The sequence below is a fragment of the Gopherus flavomarginatus genome, chromosome 5, assembly GCF_025201925.1.
Source record: "Gopherus flavomarginatus isolate rGopFla2 chromosome 5, rGopFla2.mat.asm, whole genome shotgun sequence".
Classification (NCBI taxonomy): domain Eukaryota; kingdom Metazoa; phylum Chordata; order Testudines; family Testudinidae; genus Gopherus; species Gopherus flavomarginatus.
The window spans coordinates 3,051,853-3,071,221 of NC_066621.1; the positions used below are offsets into that span (position 1 = coordinate 3,051,853).

The window sequence follows — 19,369 nt, forward strand, 5'->3', positions numbered from 1 at the left end:
TGTTTATTTTCGTTTGTGACTTATTTTGGTGCCATTAAGGGAATTATCAAATTGGGTATTCTTGTGTGTATTAAGATTTCTGCTCATGGGAACATCTTATGTTTTCAATCTATTGTCTGTGAGATACGCTGGTATGCTGTCTTCCAGAGGGTTTATATTTTTCCTTTCTTTTACCTTTCTTTTCTTTAATTAAAAGCCTTCTTTTTAAGAACCTGATTGATTTTTCCTTGTTTTAAGATCCAAGGGGGTTGGATCTGGACTCACCAGTAACTGGTGGGGGAAAGGAGGGAGGATGGTTAAATTCCCCTTGTGTTAAGATCCAAGGGGTTGGATCTGTGTTCACAAGGGACTTGGTGAGGAAGTCTCTCAAGACTATCCAAAAAAGGGAGTTAGTTTGAGAGTGGTGGCAGCGAGACTAGATCTAAGCTGGTAATTAAGCTTAGAAGTGTCCATGCAGGTCTCCACATCTATACCCTAAAGTTCAGGGTGGGGAAGGAACCTTGACAGCCCTTGTCAGGGTTCCCTCTCCACTCTGGACTGTGGGAAACAGATGTGGGGACCCGCATGAAAGACCCCCTAAGCGTATTTCTATCAGGTTTTGTTAAAAAACTTCCCCAAGGCACAAATTCTTCCTTATCCTTGGATAGTACCACTGCCACCACCAAGTGAGTTAGACAAAGATTCAGGAAAAGGATAACTTGGAGTTCCTGTTTTCCAAAAATATCCCACCAAGCCCTTTCACCCCCTTTCCTGGGGAGGCTTGAGAATAATATACCAACCAAATAGATAAACAAGTTGAGCACAGACCAGACCCTTGTGTTTTTAGGACACTAAAAACCAGTCAGGTTCCTAAAAGCAGAACTTCATTATATAGAAAAAAAGTAAAAGAAGCAACTCTGTAAAATCAGGATGGAAGGTAATTTTACAGGGTAATAAGATTTAATACACAGAGAATTCCCCTCTAGGCAAAACTTCAAAGTTACAAAAAACAGGAATAAACTTCCCTCTTAGCATAGGGAAAATTCACAAGCTAAAATAAAAGATAAGCTAACGCATTTCCTTGCTATTGTTTCCAATTTTTGAAATCTTGGATGCTTATTTCAGGTAGGGTTTTAGGAGATGGTTTTTAGGCCCTGGTCACTCTCTGTACAAGAGAGAATAACAAAGAGACCACAAACAAAACCTCCCCCACCAATTTGAAGGGATCTTTTTCCCTTATTGGTCCTTTGGGTCAGGTGCCAACCAGGTTATTTGAGCTTCTTAACCCCTTATCGGTAAAGGAGGGATTTTATGCTACCCTTAGCTGTCGGTTTATGGCAGCCCTCGTTTGTCTCCTCTCTCAGTGTACTCCTCACTTTCTCACCTGCAATGGAAAGTGCATCTGGGATAAATGGCGGAGAGGAATTACACGGCAGTGACTGAGTTTGTCTTGTTGGGATTCACACAAAACCCGAAGCTGCAGGTCATCCTCCTTTTGATGTTTCTGCTGATCTACATTCTGATCCTAGTGGGGAACCTCACCTTGGTCACCTTAATCAGAACTGACTCCCAGCTTCACACCCCCATGTACTTTTTCATCAGCAACCTGGCCCTTTTAAATGTCAGCTACGCCACCATCATCACTTCCAGCATACTGATTACTTTAGTATCAGTGAGAAAAGTCATTTTGTTCTCTGGGTGTGCTCTGCAATTCTTCTTCCTATGCATCGCATTGTCCTGTGAATGTTACCTCTTGGGTGTCATGGCGTACGATCGCTTCATGGCCATCTGCAACCCATTGCTCTACACTGTCATCATGTCCAAGTGGTTTTGCGTGCTGCTGGTACTGGGGTCCTACCTAGTGAGCTGCGTGAATGCAGTTGTTCAAACTATATTTATATTCCACTTGTCCTTCTGCAACTCAAACATCATCAACCATTTCTTCTGTGATGTGTCCCCAATCCTGAAACTGTCCTGCTCTGACACCCGCATTACAGACATTGTTCATTTCACCTGTGCCACTGTGGTGGTAACACCTACTATCTTGATCATCCTCATCTCCTACATATACATTATTGTCACTATCCTAAGGATCAACTCTGCCAAGGGCCAACGCAAAGCCTTCTCCACCTGCACCTCCCACCTGGCAGCCATCACCATCTTCTACGGAACGGGCTCTTTCATGTATTTACGGCCCAGTTCAAAGTACCTCATGGACCACGACAAAATCATTTCTTTGTTTTATACCCTTGTGATCCCCATGTTGAACCCCCTGATCTACAGCCTGAGGAACATGGAGGTGAAAAAGGCCTTTACGAGGATGTTACACAGGAAGATTTATTCTCAGTGAATTTAAATGTTGAGAGTGGGTTTTTAACAGTAAACGAGGGGAGTGAGTTCTTTACATCATCTTGTTTTTTGTGGATAATCAACCCAGTGCATCTTGCACCAAAAAGAACTAAGGGGCAAGTTTTCCAAGGAGAGCTGCACCAAACAGCTATGATTTGGCAACTCATCAATTATCCAGCTTCTCAGAGCTGCTCAGCTCCCAGTTAGGTACCATTTTGTGCTAAGGCCACATTGCCATCCTCAAGTGAAGGGCAGGCTGGTCCTGTGGTTCAGGCACTGGCCGAGGACATAGAAAATCTGCGTCTAATTTCTTGGTCCACAGTGACTTTCCTCTGTGATGTTGGGCAAGTCACTTAGCCTCTTTGTGCCTCTGTTCTCCATCCTTACAACGGGGATGGTGGCACTGCCCCGTCTCCCAGGGGTGCTGAAAGGGGAGCAACATTAAAAAAAAAAGACAGTAAAATGCTTGGAGAGCTACTGATACAAGCAATAGGCATTATTATTAATTATTATTATTAATTTATTAAGTGTTTTAAAAGCATGAGCTGGGCCCTCTAATAATGAGGAGAGTAGCTGAAAAATCATTTATATTTCATAATAATTATGATATGTGTGTAGTTATTATTATTTTGAATATTTGAGTTATTTAAAGCAGTGAATATTTGGGTGAACTCTGGTCGTGTTTAGAAGATTTCATTACAAGATCTTACCTAGAGTTCAGGGCATGCCCCAATGAGCCACTGAGGGGCATTTCATCTCTGCCTTATACAGTACTAGTCTACTAATTTTGTACAACCTTCTACTTACTCACAACAGCCTTTTCTGTTTCATGGATGGCCACATATAATTTACATCTGTCACGGAGTGTGGGGGAATCAGGGCCCTGCACCCCCGGTTTCCTGCGATTCACCGTGACTCTCAGCCAGCCAGTAAAGCCGAAGGTTTATTTGGATGACAAGAACACAGTCCAAGACAGGTCTTGCAGGCACAGACAACAGGATCCTCCCCAATTAGGTCCATCTTGGGGTCCCAGGAGCACCACAGCCCATTGGGGAGTCAGAACCCCATCTGTGCTTCCATCCATTCCCCAGCCTTCTCCTGAAACACTCTCACTCCCCCGCCTCTCCTTCCCCCAGCCTTTGTTCAGCTTCCTGGGCAGAGGTGTCACCTGGCCTCTAACCCCTTCCTGGGTTCTCACATTACATGCTCTCTCCCATCCCCCAATACAGACCGTCCTTCCAGGCCAACACTCCCCACTCAGCATTCACAGACCACAGTAAGAACAGTCCCAGTTCGTCACAACATGTGATAGTCGTCTGGTCGTCTATGCCAAAAACTTTGTACGGGTTTGTTCATCTCAGGTTTCTAAGGATCACCTGACAAAATTACATACAAACAAAGCATCGTCATTAGACATAAGTCATGCCTACTGAGAGTTTGGTCCCATACATACGTCATGACAAAAATGACAAATGCAGGCATGGTGTTTAGACTATTACATTAACTTTATAAATGTTATCTGTATGTTGGTGATCAAAAACTCAGGAAACATGACAACATCATAGACTGTCACATTAAGAGGTGCCCAGAAAATATTCATAGCCCTTTGTATTCAATAAGTGTCATATGTATTTGTGTGTTCTGGTTTCGTTGGCTGGGTTTCCCTTGGAATCTGGGTGAATAATGCAGAAGCTTTGTCCTTTGGAATAAGTGGTAGTGATTGGTTTCACCTGTTTCCGGAGGCCTGAAAAACAAAGAAAGCCTTTTGGGTACAAAGGCTGAATTTAAATTAACTGAGGGGCCCTTATTTTGATCCAGCAAACTGGATCCAGCCCTGAGAAAACAAGTGGAATTTCATTAGCTCATCTTTATAAAAGAAGGGGTAGAACTCCCAAATGGATTGTCACTGAGAGAAACTGTTCCAGAAACCAAATGGACAAGAGGGGAGATTGTCTGAGGAGGCCTGAGGGTCAGAGTCAGGAAATTTTGTTAGGGGAATTATTAGGGCGAGAGACTGATTTGGGGAGGACACTACTGTGCTTGCACAGGCTTTGAAGAAAGAGTCTGCAGGGGGTGGGATTGTGTTTGTTAAGAAGGTTCAGTTACAGAAACTACCTCAGTTGAAGACAGTATCCCTGGATTCCTTGAGGAAAGCACAGATGAGGGTCACCCCAGAGAATGAGTTGACCTGGCAGAATGCAGCTTAGTCTGACAGGAGGAGGGTGCTATAAAATAGGCCCGATCTATCACAGTGCCCTTGCTGGAACATTGAGGGGAAACACAGATGCAGTTGCCCTAAACTGTTACAGGTAGATGCCCGTTATTTTTGGCAGGTTGTCTCTATAGGGATTTTTGCCTTAAGCATAAAACAGGGGGGAGGGATAGCTCCGCGGTTTGAGCTTTAGCCTGATGAACTATGAGTTCAATCCTTGAGTGGGTCATTTAGGGATCTGTGGCAAAAATCTGTCAGGGAGGGTACTTGGTTCTGCTGTGAAGGCAGGGAACTAGACTTAATGACCTTTTTAAGGTCCCTTCAAGCTCTATAAGATGGGTATATCTCCAGATAGGCAGGGCAATGTAGGGAATCTACTAGACCTGCCCTGAAACTCCATTCCCCAGGGCTGCAAGTGCAGAACCTCTCAGTGCTAAACTCACTCCATGGAATTGTAAAGGATGTTACACAGACCCAGAGTACTCAGATTCCAGGATATAAAAAGTATCGATCAGGGTATCACATGTATCAATAATCAGCTTCAAATGTAAACATTTCCATCTCAACCCACATGACTCCAAATGCACATGGGTGGATAATTCCCTTTGAATTGCTTCAGGAGCACCTGGCCTGGATTAGGAGCTGGGAGGGAGCAACAGGGGATTACATCCCAGGCCATGATAGAAACCCAATATAAACATCTCTAAGCACAGATCCTTCTGGTGTTTCTTTCCTCGTGCTACAGGTATGTTATATGGTGATGGCTTTATGTGGAACTAAATAAACTAATAGATGCATTTTTAACATCATGCAAAGGTATAGTGATCTACCTACCTGTCTGTCTAGCTATAGTCTCAATAATAGAGAGAAAGAAGGATATAAAAGGCTTGGTAGGAATTACATTCCATGGGAAATTCAGACATTTTGAAATTTGTTTTCATTCCAAATTGAAAAATAAAGAGAAAAAACAATCCTATAAAATGAAATTTTTTGGGGAAAAATTGTTTCAGGTCAAGCAAAATGTTCCATTTCAAAAAAATCAAACCAATTCATGTAAATGTCCATCTTTTTAATTTAAAGTTGTTATAATATAATAAAAAATAAAATACATTTGAAACTGGAAAAAAAATTGAAAAGAACACTCAAAACATCCCTGTCTTCTCAATTTTTCCCCTTCAATTTTGACAAGACAGTCTTTCCTCTTGGAAAAATGTTCTATGGGAAAATTTTCCACTAGCTCTAAAATATAAATATAATAAGAACTGTTGGAGTTATTTATCAGCTATTTTTCAGGGTGTCTTAATTCAGAAATCATTTCAGGAAAGCATCCTGCCTACTCCTACATTTTCTCATTCCAGGAAAAATAAAAACCTCCTGTTCCACAGACAAAGTAGTATGAACATAGGAAAGGGTGACTATTTAAGATGTATGGATGCACTGCAGGTGCCTAGTGGGAAGATGGTATTAGAAGTACAGTGCCTGGAAGTATAGTGCCCAAAATATCTTGGTTGATGCAGTGAATCCTTCATAACTAGAAGTTTTCCTTAGACACCCAGATTGTGATAGCACTCAGGCTGGCGTAAACCCACGGTGTTGCCACTGAAATCAACTGAGTTCCTCTGGATTTGCATGATTATATATGGAAGTTGTCTCTAGCACATTCATGGCCTTATTTCCCCTCTGAGATGGGCGAGAGAGAAGCAGATCATTTTTACCCATCGGAGTATGATTTTGTTCAGAAAGTTGGATGGTTGGTCTTGCAGTCTCTCTAGGAGTGGAACTGAGACTCGCTGAGTGCTGTCTAGCCGTTGAATGGTTTTCAGCAATAGTTCAGAGGAACCTGTTCCTGCACCCATCCTCAGCAATGATGAGAGCTGAATAAGTATGTTAGGGTACAGCTACACTGCAAAGAAAAACTCACGGCACAGAGCCTCTGAGCCTGGGTCAACTGATTTGAGCTGGTGGGGCTAAAAATAGAGGTGTAGATATTCAGGCATAGGCTGGAGCCCAGGTTCTGAGACTTTCCGCTCTTGCAAGGTTACACAGCGCAGGCTCCAGCCTGAGCCCGAACTTCCACACCACTTTTTTTAGCCCCACAGTCCGAGCCCTGTGAGCCTGAGTCCATTGATTCCAGCTCTTTTATCGCAGATTAGAGACTCTGAGTTACCCATTCCTTGCTAGCTAACTTTCCTAGTGTTGTAGCTGGGATTTCCAGGAAAGATTGGATGATGTTTATGATCATATTAATATCTAGCTCTTACATAGCACTTTTCATCTCTAAATTTCAAAGTTCATTTCTTCTATACCTCCATGCCCCTACCACAACATATGCATAAAAACACTTAGAACTTGTATACGAGTTCCCACATAGCTCTCAAAGTGCTTTACAAATGAGTGGTGTTGAGAAAGTGAATAAGGAAAAGTTATTTACTTGTTCCATAATCTAAGAACTAGGGCCACCAAATGAAATTAATAGGCAGCAGGTTTAAAACAAACAAAAGGAAGTTCTTCTTCACACAGCGCACAGTCAATGTGTGGAACTCCTTGCCTGAGGAGGTTGTGAGGGCTAGGACTATAACAGGGTTTAAAAGAGAACTGGATAAATTCATGGAGGTTAAGTCCATTAATGGCTATTAGCCTGGATGGGTAAGGAATGGTGTCCCTAGCCTCTGTTTGTCAGAGGGTGGAGAAGGGTGGCAGGAGAGAGATCATTTGATCATACCTGTTAGGTTCACTCCCTCTGGGGCACCTGGCATTGGCCACTGTCGGTAGACAGGATACTGGGCTGGATGGACTTTTGGTCTGACCCAGTATAGTCATTCTTATGTTCATAAAGGCATGTGAGCATAATTTTCCCCATTTTACAGATGAGGCACAGAAAGGTGAAGTGTCTTGCCCATGGTCATGAAGAAAGCCAGTGGCAGAGCTGGGAATAGAAACCAGGTCCACTAACTCCCAGTTCTATGTTCTGTCCGGTTGCTAATAGATATGTGCCCACATCAATTTTTTTCCGCAGAGATTCATAGAGTCTAAGATCAGAAGGGACAATTGTGATCATCTAGACTGATCTCCTGTATAATACAGACCAGAGAACTTCCCAAAATAATTCCTGGACCATATCCTTTGGAATTAATAACACTCCTTAGGAGTGGCATACATTACCCTTCTTTGTCACTTGCAACAGACAATAAAAGGACTAAATAAAACCCTCCTCTTCTCTGATGACTACAAAAACATTGACCGTAGCTAGGCAGATGCTGTGCCACAGCCCCTGCCTATCATCTCATTGCTTCCTTGTACTCTTCCATCTCTCAGTTTGCACCCACCTGTGGTCTATTGTCTTGTAATTAAATTGTAATCTTTTATGGGCAGGAACTGTTTTGTTGTTCTGTTTTTGTACAGCATCTTGCACAATGGATTCTGGTTTATGATTAAGGTTCCTGGATACTACCTAAATAACTGTAATAATATTAAATAGTCCATGAAGTCTTGGTTCCTTTTGGAAGATAGGTCCATCAATGGCTATTGGCCAGGATGGGCAGGGATGGTGTCGCTAGTCTCTGTTTGCCAGAAGCTGGGAATGAGCGACAGGGGATGGATCACTTGATGATTCCCTGTTCTGTTCATTTCCTCTGGGGTACCTGGCATTAGTCGCTGTCGGCAGACAGGATACTGGGCTAGATGGACCTTTGGTCTGACCCAGTATGGCCGTTCTCATGTTCTCTGGCAGTGATCCTTCTGAAACAAAGTGGAGTTAAGTTGAGGAAATAGGTTGGAATAAACTTACATTGTCATTGTCTATACTGTATCATCTCCCCAGAAACAGAACATATCACAGCCAAAGCTCCTGTTACTATCATAACTTTATCAATCAATCAGTCAATCTACCCAGCTCCTTAAGTGGGCTCCCCCTACTGCAATATCTGAGCAAGGAATACATGACAGTAAAATAAATGATAAAATACCATTAAAAAAATCAGCAGTTTTGGGCTTGTTTTAATTCCTTCACACCAATCATTCGATCATGTCTGAGGCTGTGTTAGAGCTAATGGAAGCAACTCTGATGGTGTTGTATAACTCCTAAGATCTTTTGCCTCCTTTTCCCCTTTGAGTTTAGATGCTTTTGATAATGCCCAGAGGAAACGAGAGCGCCGTGTCTCAATTTCTGCTGCTGGGATTCTCCAGCCTGGAAGAGTGGCAGGTTCTGCTTTTCCTGGTGTTCTCCCCGATGTACGTGATAATCCTGACCTCCAACATCGCCATCCTGGCAGCCATCAGTGTTGATCGGAGCCTCCATACCCCCATGTACTTCTTACTCTTCGCTTTGTCCTTCTCGGAAACCTGCACCACTTTCGCTGTCGTCCCCAAGCTGCTGGTGAATTTGCTGTTGGGAAACCAAACAATTTCTTTCCTGGGATGCGCGATTCAAATGTTCTGCTTCTTCGGTTTTGGGGCCACAAATTGTTTTCTGCTGTCAGCCATGGCTTACGATCGCTATGTGGCCATATGTAAGCCACTGCAATACCCAGTTGTGATAACCAGGAGGGTTTGCGTTGAGCTGGTCGCTGTTTCATGTGCAACTGGCTTTCTTATAGCGCTAGGCATCAGTTCCCTTGTATTCAGCTTGCCCTTCTGCGGGCCCAATGCCATCAAACATTTCTTCTGTGACATCTCGCCCGTTCTGAGGCTGGCGTGCAGTGACCATCATATCGCTGGGATGGCCATTGTTTTTCTGTGTGCCTTTGTTTTGCTAGGCCCCTTCACGGGAATCATCCTCTCTTACATCTATATCCTCGCCGCCATCCTGAAGATCCACTCTGCACCAGGCAGGCGCAAGACTTTCTCCACTTGCGCCTCCCATCTCATCGTTGTGATCACACACTTCGGCTGTGCTTTTTTTGTCTATTTAATACCCAAATCAACCTCTTTCCTAGATGAGGACACTTTCATTGCCTTGTCTTATACGTTCTTTAGCCCCATATTGAACCCTGTGGTTTATAGTCTGAGAAACCAGGAAGTTAAATCAGCCCTAAAGAAATTAACTGCCCACACATTTCTTTCTCCAAAAATGTGAAAAGTTGCAAATTTGGGCAATTCCAATATATCAATGAACTCTGCATGATTCATAGACTCATAGATTCCAGGACTGGAAGGGACCTCGAGAGGTCATCGAGTCCAGTCCCCTGCCCTCATGGCAGGACCAAATACTGTCTAGACCATCCCTAATAGACATTTATCTAACCTACTCTTAAATATCTCCAGAGATGGAGATTCCACAACTTCCCTAGGCAATCTATTCCAGTGTTTAACTACCCTGACAGTTAGGAACTTTTTCCTAATGTCCAACCTAAATCTCCCTTGCTGCAGTTTAAGCCCATTGCTTCTTGTTCTAATAGTGATGTCACTATTGTCCATGGTATGGTCTTCAAGGCAGTGACCTTGTCTTTCTCTTTGTCTGGACATTAAGAGCCCCTGTGGCTCAGTATAAATAATGGACAATAAAATAATATTGTTACTCCTTATTCTGAAACCTCTGTTGCCCCTCTGCCAATGTCTGGGGCCTTGCAGGTCAGCTTCCCAGTAGCAGTTAAATCTACAATGCAGAATCTGGCTGTATTCTGAGGGTAACTTGCTCTATTCACACATGTATACCAGTCCTGAAATGAGATGGTCAAACAACAAGCAGCGCAATCTCTTATTCCAGGAATCTCATCCCAACACCGATGCCCAGGGAGCAACTCTGCCTCAAGAATTGTCTTGAATCAGAGGCCAAGGCAGACAGCAAACTCTCCTGCCACTCACACAACTCCCATTCCCTCCAAAGCTGCCTCTACAACCAAAGACTTACTTTACCCAACTATGATAACAACACCACATGTTCCTCCCAGAGTCAAAGCTTGCTTGCACATTAAGAGGATGTTTATAGAGGCACTGGAGGTGTAATTTTCAGTTAGGGTAGACATACCCCTTCTAGCTCTGATCAAGCTAGCATGCTAAAAACAGAAGCGTAGCCATAGTGGTACGAATGGCGGGACGGGTTAGCTACCCCAAGTATGATCTCATTTGAAACCCTCGGCATGTAATCAGGGATAAGCCCTCGTGCTGTTGGGCTACACGATGAGAGCTAGAAGGGGTATGTCTACCTGAGATGGATGTTACACCTACCAGCTTTAGCGCAGACATACCCTAAGAAAAAGAACTGAGACCATGGTGGTGCCTGCATGACATTATTTTTTCTCTTATTTTTTTATTATCTCTGTATACGTATAAGTGCAAAGTGTTATTACGACCAGTCGGTGGCAGTGGAGGAGTTCCTGACTTCTAGTCTTTGTCCGTGCTTCACGTTGGTTAAATCAGTACCTCTCCCCCGCCCCCAAATACACAGATGTTTGCTGAAATGGAAGTATCGGTATTTGGAATGTCAGGGAAGGCGGCTGAACGACTGCCACAGTTTGAGCTTTAAGTAGAGCTGGTGGATTTTTTCCCACAGGAAAAAAGGGATAAACTTTTTTTGTGAATAAAGTTCCCCGTTTGACCAGTTCCAGTTTTTGTTAATAGACACCCCCACCTGCCCTTCTCCCATCTCCCCGAGATAACTGCCGATATCCCAGCACAACCATTTCTTCCCATGTAAATATTGTAAAGGAAAAGAACCTCTTAAAGCTCTCCGCTGCCAGTGCTTGCCCAGTGCATCTCTTTACTTGTGTGAGATGAGGACCAGGGGGTATTTGCTCATGCCACTAAACTTATTAAAATGAAAAATAACTTCAATTTTTTTTTTCAAAGTGATAAGAGTAAAATTAAAGGCAAATTACAGTCCTAGGCAGATCATGGCATGTTCCCTCCCCCTTCCCCGTAACCTCACCCTCCACTTTGGAATGGTGATGACAGAGGTGCCATCCCCTTCCAGAGAGGCAAGGCTAATGCATTTTCTCACCCAGGAGTAGCATCATGTTTGTATGTCGCTCCCTTGGGTAGCATCAGGAGTTTCCTTTGCCCCTAGAGATGAACGGAGTGTGGCAGGACACCCCCCAGTACTTACCCCAGAAGCTAGGGTGTATCTGTTTTTGAAGAGAGCAAGCCAACTGAATCCCTTCATTCCTGCCAGACAGAGCTCCCTGCTGGGTTGGGTTGACATAGCTCCCAAAGACGTATGTCCTACAGTTACCTGCCCCATGCATCTGAATGGGATGTTAACAGAATAGACCCATGGTCACACTCTACACGGTATTGTTATAATACTTGTAAAAGGTTTGCCTTGTGAGGTATTATTTAAAAACACATAGCTTGCTGGTCAATATCATGGCAAAATGCACATGGCATCATTACGTGTAAATTTATGAATATAAGATGAAATCATGACTCAAGCATGTTTCCCAGATAAGTCCAGGGAGTAGCTAAACCACTTCCTCAGAGACAAAGGGCAAGCTGACACCTCAGGCATCAAGTCTGAGTCAAGAAGTCTGAGGCACCATTACCATCTAAGTGGCCATTCTTTGACGAGGAAGTGGGCAGGGACAGAAATCTACATTTGAGCAAAGAAACTGTATGGAGTTTCCTTTCTTCACCAGACTGCCTGTCATCTTTCTCCCATCTGGAAATGCTTCTCAATGGGGGCAGGACTATAAAAAGAAGAAGACACCCCAAGACTCCCATCATCTCTCTCCCTGTCTAGCTCTGGCATCACACCTATGAAGATAAAAGAAAACAGCCACTGCACTCATGGGGAGGGATCCAGACTGAAGAGTTTGGTCAGTAATATGCTGGAGTCTGTAGTGAGAAACTTTGTTTGAATCTAACATAGTTTATTAAGTTAGGCACTAGTAAATATTTTATCTTTATTTTTCTTATAACAGTTTGTGACTTTTAAGCCTCATTACTTGTACTCACTTAACATCTATCTCATTGTAATTAATAAACTTTTTTTTACTGTTTTACCTAGTCCAGAGTGTTTAAATTGAAGTGTCTGGCTACTCTATTTAAAATAATGAGATGGCATATACTTGTTGGCTAAGACAGATGCTCATGAGAAAGAGGCAAAAGGAAAGGGACAGGAAAGAGGATATATAAGGTGGGGAAGGAATATGTCACATGAGGGAGGTTGTGACAGCAGGAACACAAGTCTCCTATCCCAAGTATTCAGGATTTAGCTGAAGCAGGGCCAGATGGTGATATCATCTGATTCCTTTTCTCTGGCTTCGTTTGGTGAGGATGTTTTTCAGGATCAGGACGATGAAGGACCAATTGTGTCATGTTGGATGCCAGAGGATGATGGAGGTGGAAGCCATAATGGTCAAGCTCAGGCCTTCCAACCCACTTGTCCCCGTGCTACCATGTAGTGACCTCACCCCCAGATAAACAACATCTTTTGAAGCATGGATACTACATCCCACGGATCATTAACCTATCAAAGCACGTTTGGGTGGATTCAACTATAAACATTTCCTCCCATTTGTGGAATCTTTCAGCTCATTGCCCTGCCAACCCATGACTTTACAAGATGCCTTACAGACACTTTAGTGCTGTTCCTTTAACCCAACTATCCAGTTCATAGCAGTCTATCTGTCCCCATCTTTCAATGACTTTTATACACAATTCTATGTAATAAGCTGAGTGGGATTCATGTTACCTGGGGCATCTTAGATTTCATACATCTGCCCAACCCCAGCATGTAGCACAATGTGGGGGCTGGCTCCATGACTGGGGCACCAAGCAGTACAGCTAATTGAGACTGTGACCTGGTTGTGCCAAGCACTGTATCAGCAGAGAGAGGGAAATAGATTTCTGGAAGGTCCTACAGCAGGACAAAATTAGGAATAAAATCCAGGTCTCCTGGCTCCCAGCCCAGTACCTAATGCATTAGACCACATTACTTCTTTGTATTAATTTAAGTGTTATTTTAGCAGCTCTGCAGCTGGGCAAACACTATTAATTGAATTACTTATATGAGGAATGACATCAAAATTTGATGAATAAATTATCCATACAATGTTTTCAAAGTTCTCGTTCAACTTTGCAGAACACTTTGCTTTTGAAGGTACATTTCCTTCGTGAACGTCACATGACCTATCAAAGCAGTACATTGAAGAGTCTCATAGATTGCTAAAAGATGTTTTTGGAAAGGAGAAGAGATGACAAAGGGTGGGGTTATCAATAGCATTCTAAACTGACCTCACTCTGCTCCCATTGAATTGACTTTAGTGGGAGCAGAGTGAGGCCCAAGGATGAGTGTGTTTGCCTCATGAATCCTGTATCGAAAAGTCTTGCTAGCACATCTAAGTTGCACATACTGACCAGATTTGAAACAGGTATCTTGTGTGACATACACCAAAGGCAGATCCCAGGAGGCTGCATCAGGTATATTTAGCAAGAGGATTAACATGAGGAACCATATTTGTTAGGTAGAAGGATACAACGTTTGTTACCTAGAAGAATACAGTATGCTGCTTTTTGCATCTACAATAAGGCTGTTACGGGTGAGGGATCCTTCAGCTTCCTGGCTGAGGAAAATGGGCCAATTTTCTTTGAACCTAAGAACAGGGAATGAAGTGAGCTCATGAAGTGAGCCCAAGTTTTGAAGACAACACGTCCATGTGCAGTTATCCCCAGAGGACTTGAAAGACATTTTAATGATCCCATCTGTGCTTAGCCTGATATGCAGAACTCTGTGGGCCACCCAGGGATTACATCTGCAAATGCCACTTCAACTAATATATAAACAAACCCAGCAGTCTCCAAATACAATTCTTTTGGTGGGGTCAACAATGACAGACATCTGCCTGCTGCAGGTGGGTTTCATCACTCTGGTTCTAGTGGAGGTGGTGTAAATATTCTCTTTTGATTTTTTTTTTTGCAAGTGGAAATAGTTCTGATTTGGAGGCAATTCACCTGGAGAAGGGACTGTCTGAAGCATCCATCTATTATTGTTTTCCTTTTGCACAGTAACATGATAAGGAAAGTCACGCTGATGTCTCAGGTAATCTGGGACACACAAGTGACTGCTTAGGTAAGAGTCGTGTATGAAAAAAAGTGCAGTGGAGGTAGATTTTACAAAAAGGCCACATTCTCAATGGCTGTAATGTCTCTGAAATCAATACTCATTTGCTCTAGTTGAGGGCCTGGCTTGTGAGAGGGGTGTGGTAGCTGTGGTATAATTAACGATGGGACTTGTCTTCTGTTTAAGAGCTGGTTTCTGTAAGTGCTTTACAATCAGCGTGCTTGCTTGGGAATAGATTGCCTAGGGAAGTTGTGGAATCTCCATCTCTGCAGATATTTAAGAGTAGGTTAGATAAATATCTATTAGGGATGGTCTAGACAGTATTTGGTCCTGCCATGAGGGCAGGGGACTGGACTCGATGACCTCTCGAGGTCCCTTCCAGTCGTAGAGTCTATGAGTCTATGAGTCTTGAAAATTGCGATGCCTCCTGGAAGCCAAGAGTAAGATACAAACGGATAGTCCCTTGTGCTTGGAATTCTTGAGGTACAGCCCCACGGTTCTGAGTTCTTGCTAACCCTAGCCAGACTGCGCTGAGTGTGGACTGAAGGGGACTTGGGCTCAAACCTGACCCCAAACCTGGGCTTGGCAGGCATTGTGGGCATACTCAGGCTGGCTCAAGATGACAGTCTGTGCTCATCGAGTCTTAGCATCACTCTTCAGCTGTGAGCTTCAGTCCTGGCCTTGGCAACTTCCTTAGCCTGCGTGTGGACGTTAATTACATTCTGCAGAGGTTTCTTTTGGAACTTTTGCCCTGAGGCCGGGCTGGCTCCAGACACCAGCTCAGCAAGCAGGTGCTTGGGGTGGCCAAAGGAAAGGGGCGACACATCCAGCTCTTCGGAGGCAATTCGGCAGCAGATCCCTTGGTCCCTCTTGGAGGGAAGGACCTGCCACCAAATAAGAAAGGGACATGGTGGAGCTGCCTCTAAATTGCTGACAATTGCAATCATGGCTTTTTTTTTTCCCCGCTGCTTGTGGTGGCAAAACCCTGGAGCTGGCCCTGCCCTGAGAGCAAAGTTTCTGGTTTAGGAGCTGATTTTTCCAGATGCTTCAAAATGTGTACGCATCAGGGGATTGCCTTTGAAAGTGACATAGTAGAACTGACCCAGGGATGGGATCTGAGATATAAAATTTGGATCATTTTGTTCTGAGGATCCAGCCATGCAGCTCTTCCTAAAATCAGCTGCTTATAATTTTCAGGGTATAAAAATTGACATATATGTAAATTGATTTCCACAGTGATATGCTGCTGGGCAGTTTGGAGTAGAGCTGGTCGTGCTATTTTGGGGTAATTTGGTTAAGAGATTCCTGAGAAGCCAGGGCAGGGGTTCTCAACCTTTTTATTTCTGAGTCATCACGCCCCCCAACATGCTATAAAAACTCCGGAGCCCAGCTGTGCCACAACAACTTTATTTCTGCTTAGAAAAGCCAGGGCCAGCATTAGGGGATAAAATTGCCTGAAGCCCTATACCACAGGGGGTCCCGCAAAGCTAAATTGCTCAGGCTTTGGCTTCAGCCTTGGGTACGGGGGTTGGGGCATGGGCTGCCATCCTGTATGGTGGGGCTTTGGCTTTCTGCCCTGGGCCCTAGCGAGTCTAATGCCAGCCATGCCTGGAGTAAACCCTGAAACCTGCCCCAGACACCTTGTTGAGAACTACAGAGGTGGGGAACAAAACTAGGGCTCTGACTGCTAGAAACCATATACCATTGAACTGTCCTGGGACCAGTTCCTTTGTGAGTGACACACACTAAGCAGTGTGCTCCCTTGGTGACTTAAGGGCACAGATGCAGTCCCTAGAACCAAAGGACTGTGTGTCCCAACCCTTTACTCCGGTATTTTGTGTGCTGTCCACCTTGGTGCTCTCAAGGTGCCTTTCTGCTCGGTGTTTGGGACCACAAGGATGCAACTTTGGAAGCATGAGCGGGAACGGTCACTTTAGAGGATGTCTAGCCCTCCACAGACATCCCCCCCCAGTGCCATAGAGCTATCTGCCAAAGTGTAGGTGGGGGACAGTTTGGTGAGCAGTTCCGGGTCAGAGGTATGATGCCTGGATGGTGATGGAGAGCCTTGATGATATGGGAGGGAATCGTTGCCACACAGAAAATGACACAGGAGAGGCGAGTGTAAGATTCCCAGCCAGGGTAAATCACCTCTCTGTTGGGATAGGCTCACTGAACGCCTGCCTGGCAGCACTCAATATGATGAACAGGATCTGTGCCAGCCACAGGGAACAAATTCACTCAACGCACAGCACCAGCACACGGGACGGGGTGGGGAGCTGAGAACTGTGCCTGGTACAGTACATAGCTCTGGGATTGTAGCCGGGAGCTGAGCATGTATCAATGAGAGCAGACTAAGGAACTGTGAATGGGCATGCTCGATGAGTGGCACATGCACACAGTGCTGGGATACGGACTGGATATGTGATCTGCATGGCACAAGTTCAACAAGGGCTGAGTTGCAATGCCACAGGCACATTCGGGGCACTTTCAGTGTGCGGCATAGTGCACAGACCAGGTGCGGTCAGTGCATGGCACAGAACACAGCTCTGGGATCAGAATTGGGAGCAGGAAAGATGCATGTTTGGTGCATGCACCTGGCACACACTGAGAAACCAGCATAGGGATCTGGGAATAAGTATGTTTGGTGCCTTGTGCAGGCAGAGAACTCTTCCACTGGGATGGGGAGCTGCAAATGGGCTCTGGAGTAGGAAATGTATATGTCCATGTGTCATATCCTTTGTTGTGCAAAGATTCCCATTGGTCAATGGTAGAGCTCATTGATGTGGATTATAGTCTCAGATTCTGGGTTTTCTATAACCTGTCTTGGAGGCTTATGACAATACTTACCTATCCTTAGAGTTAGAGAGTTTTCCCCTCAAAACTAAACTAACTTGGAACGGTGGTGGAAGCATGAAGGGGCATGCAAATGTTCAGCATATCTGGACATAAATACCTTTCAACACTGGCTACAACAGTGCCATGCAAATACCTGTTCTCACTTTCAGGTGACATTGTAAATAAGAAGCAGGCAGCATTATCGCCTGTAAATATAAACAAACTTGTTTGTCTTAATGATTGGCTGAACAAGAAGTAGGATTGAGTGGACTTGTAGGCTCTGAAGTTTTACACTGTTTTGTTTTTGAGTGAAGCCATGTAAAAACAATTTCACATTTGTAAGTTGCACTTTGACAATGAAGAAGAGATTGCTGTACAGTACTTGTATGAGGTGAATTGAAAAATATGGCCTTATCTTTTAAAGTGCAAATATTTGTAATAAAATAATAACATGAAGTGAGTACTATACACTTTGTCTTCTGTATTGTAACCAAAATCAATATATTGTTGAAAACATCAAAAAATATTTAAGTAAATGGTGTTCTGTTGTTGTTAAGTCTGCAATTAATTGCAATAATTTTTTTATCTCATGATTATTTTTTAATTGTTTGACAGACGTACTAGTTTGCTTATGAAAATGTTACGTGCAACTGTGTCAAAAGCCTTACTAAAATCAATATCATATCTATTGCTTCACCTCATCTTCTAGGCTGGTTACACTGTCAAAGAAGGACATTAACTTGAGTTGGAATGATTTCTTCTTGACAAATCTGTGTTGGTTGTTACTTATTGTTGGCAATGGGGATTGAACTATGGCTCTGACTTTAACACTATGAGCTTCTACTGCCAGAACTAAAAGACCCACCTGTATAGCCTGAAACCAGTAGCAGACTCTTAAATCTCGATATGGTCTAGTTACTACAGTGACCAAGAGAACCATAAGGTATATTTAATAGTTATAATCTCTTCAGACTTATGCACTGACTACAGGCCTTATTTGTCTCCTCTTTCAGTGTACACCTCACTTTTCTCACCTGCCAAGGACAGTGCATCTGGGATAAATGGGAGAGAAAAATCACACTCTGGTGACTGAATTCATCTTGTTGGGATTCACGGACAACTTGAAGCTGCAGGTCACCCTCTTTGTAGTGTTTCTGTTGATCTACTTGCTGATTCTAATGGGGAACCTCACCTTGGTCACCTTAATCAGGATTGAGTCCCGACTTCACACCCCTATGTACTTTTTCATCAGCAACTTGGCCCTCTTAGATGTCAGCTACTCCACCATCATAATTCCCAGCACACTGATGACCTTTGCAGCAAGGAGCAAGGTCATTTCATTCACTGGATGCACTGTGCAGTTTTTCTTCTTCTGCATCGCTGTCTCTTGCGAATGTTGGCTGTTGAGTGTGATGGCGTATGATCGCTTCATGGCTATCTGCAGCCCATTGCTCTACACTGTCATCATGTCCAAACGGTTCTGCGTGCTGTTGGTGCTGGGGTCATACTTCATGAGCTGTCTGAATTCAATGGTGCAAACTGTATTTATATTCCGTTTGTCCTTCTGTGATGCTTATATCAATCATTTCTTCTGCGATGTGCCCGCTCTTCTGAAGCTGTCCTGCTCTGACACCCGCATCACAGACATTGTTCATTTCACCTGTGCGACAATAGTGGTATCAACTACCATCCTGATTATCCTCATCTCCTATATATACATCGTGGTCACTATCCTAAGGATCAGTTCTGCTAAGGACCAACGCAAAGCCTTCTCCACCTGCGCCTCCCACCTGACAGCTGTCACCATCTTCTACGGAACGGGCTCTTTCATGTATTTACGGCCTAGTTCAAAGTCTTCCATGGATCAGGACAAAATCATCTCAGTGTTTTATACCCTGGTGATCCCCATGCTGAACCCCATGATCTACAGCCTGAGGAATAAAGAAGTCAAAGAGGCCTTTAGGAGGATAAGAGAGAGGAAGGTTAATTCTCTGTAA

The 19,369-nt window shown here is 43.9% G+C and overlaps 3 protein-coding genes across 3 annotated transcripts; all 3 read left to right on the forward strand.

Moving 5' to 3' along the window:
- Positions 1-1,390: 1,390 nt before the first annotated feature.
- Positions 1,391-2,329, forward strand: LOC127052838 (olfactory receptor 1019-like). Its single transcript, XM_050956956.1, has one exon. The coding sequence runs from the start codon at positions 1,391-1,393 to the stop codon at positions 2,327-2,329; it is 939 nt and encodes a 312-aa protein (XP_050812913.1).
- A 6,340-nt stretch (positions 2,330-8,669) lies between these two features.
- On the forward strand, positions 8,670-9,614 carry LOC127051288 (olfactory receptor 10T2-like). Its single transcript, XM_050953374.1, has one exon. It carries the CDS (start codon positions 8,670-8,672, stop codon positions 9,612-9,614), a length of 945 nt encoding a protein of 314 aa, XP_050809331.1.
- An 8,816-nt stretch (positions 9,615-18,430) lies between these two features.
- Positions 18,431-19,369, forward strand: LOC127052902 (olfactory receptor 1052-like). The gene has a single exon (XM_050957050.1). The coding sequence runs from the start codon at positions 18,434-18,436 to the stop codon at positions 19,367-19,369; it is 936 nt and encodes a 311-aa protein (XP_050813007.1). The 5' UTR covers positions 18,431-18,433.

What these genes read in the sequence shown, in the direction of transcription:
- LOC127052838 (XM_050956956.1), top strand. Translation starts at nt 1,391, where the DNA reads ATGGCGGAGAGGAATTACACGGCAGTGACTGAGTTTGTCTTGTTGGGA.
- LOC127051288 (XM_050953374.1), top strand. Translation starts at nt 8,670, where the DNA reads ATGCCCAGAGGAAACGAGAGCGCCGTGTCTCAATTTCTGCTGCTGGGA.
- LOC127052902 (XM_050957050.1), top strand. Translation starts at nt 18,434, where the DNA reads ATGGGAGAGAAAAATCACACTCTGGTGACTGAATTCATCTTGTTGGGA.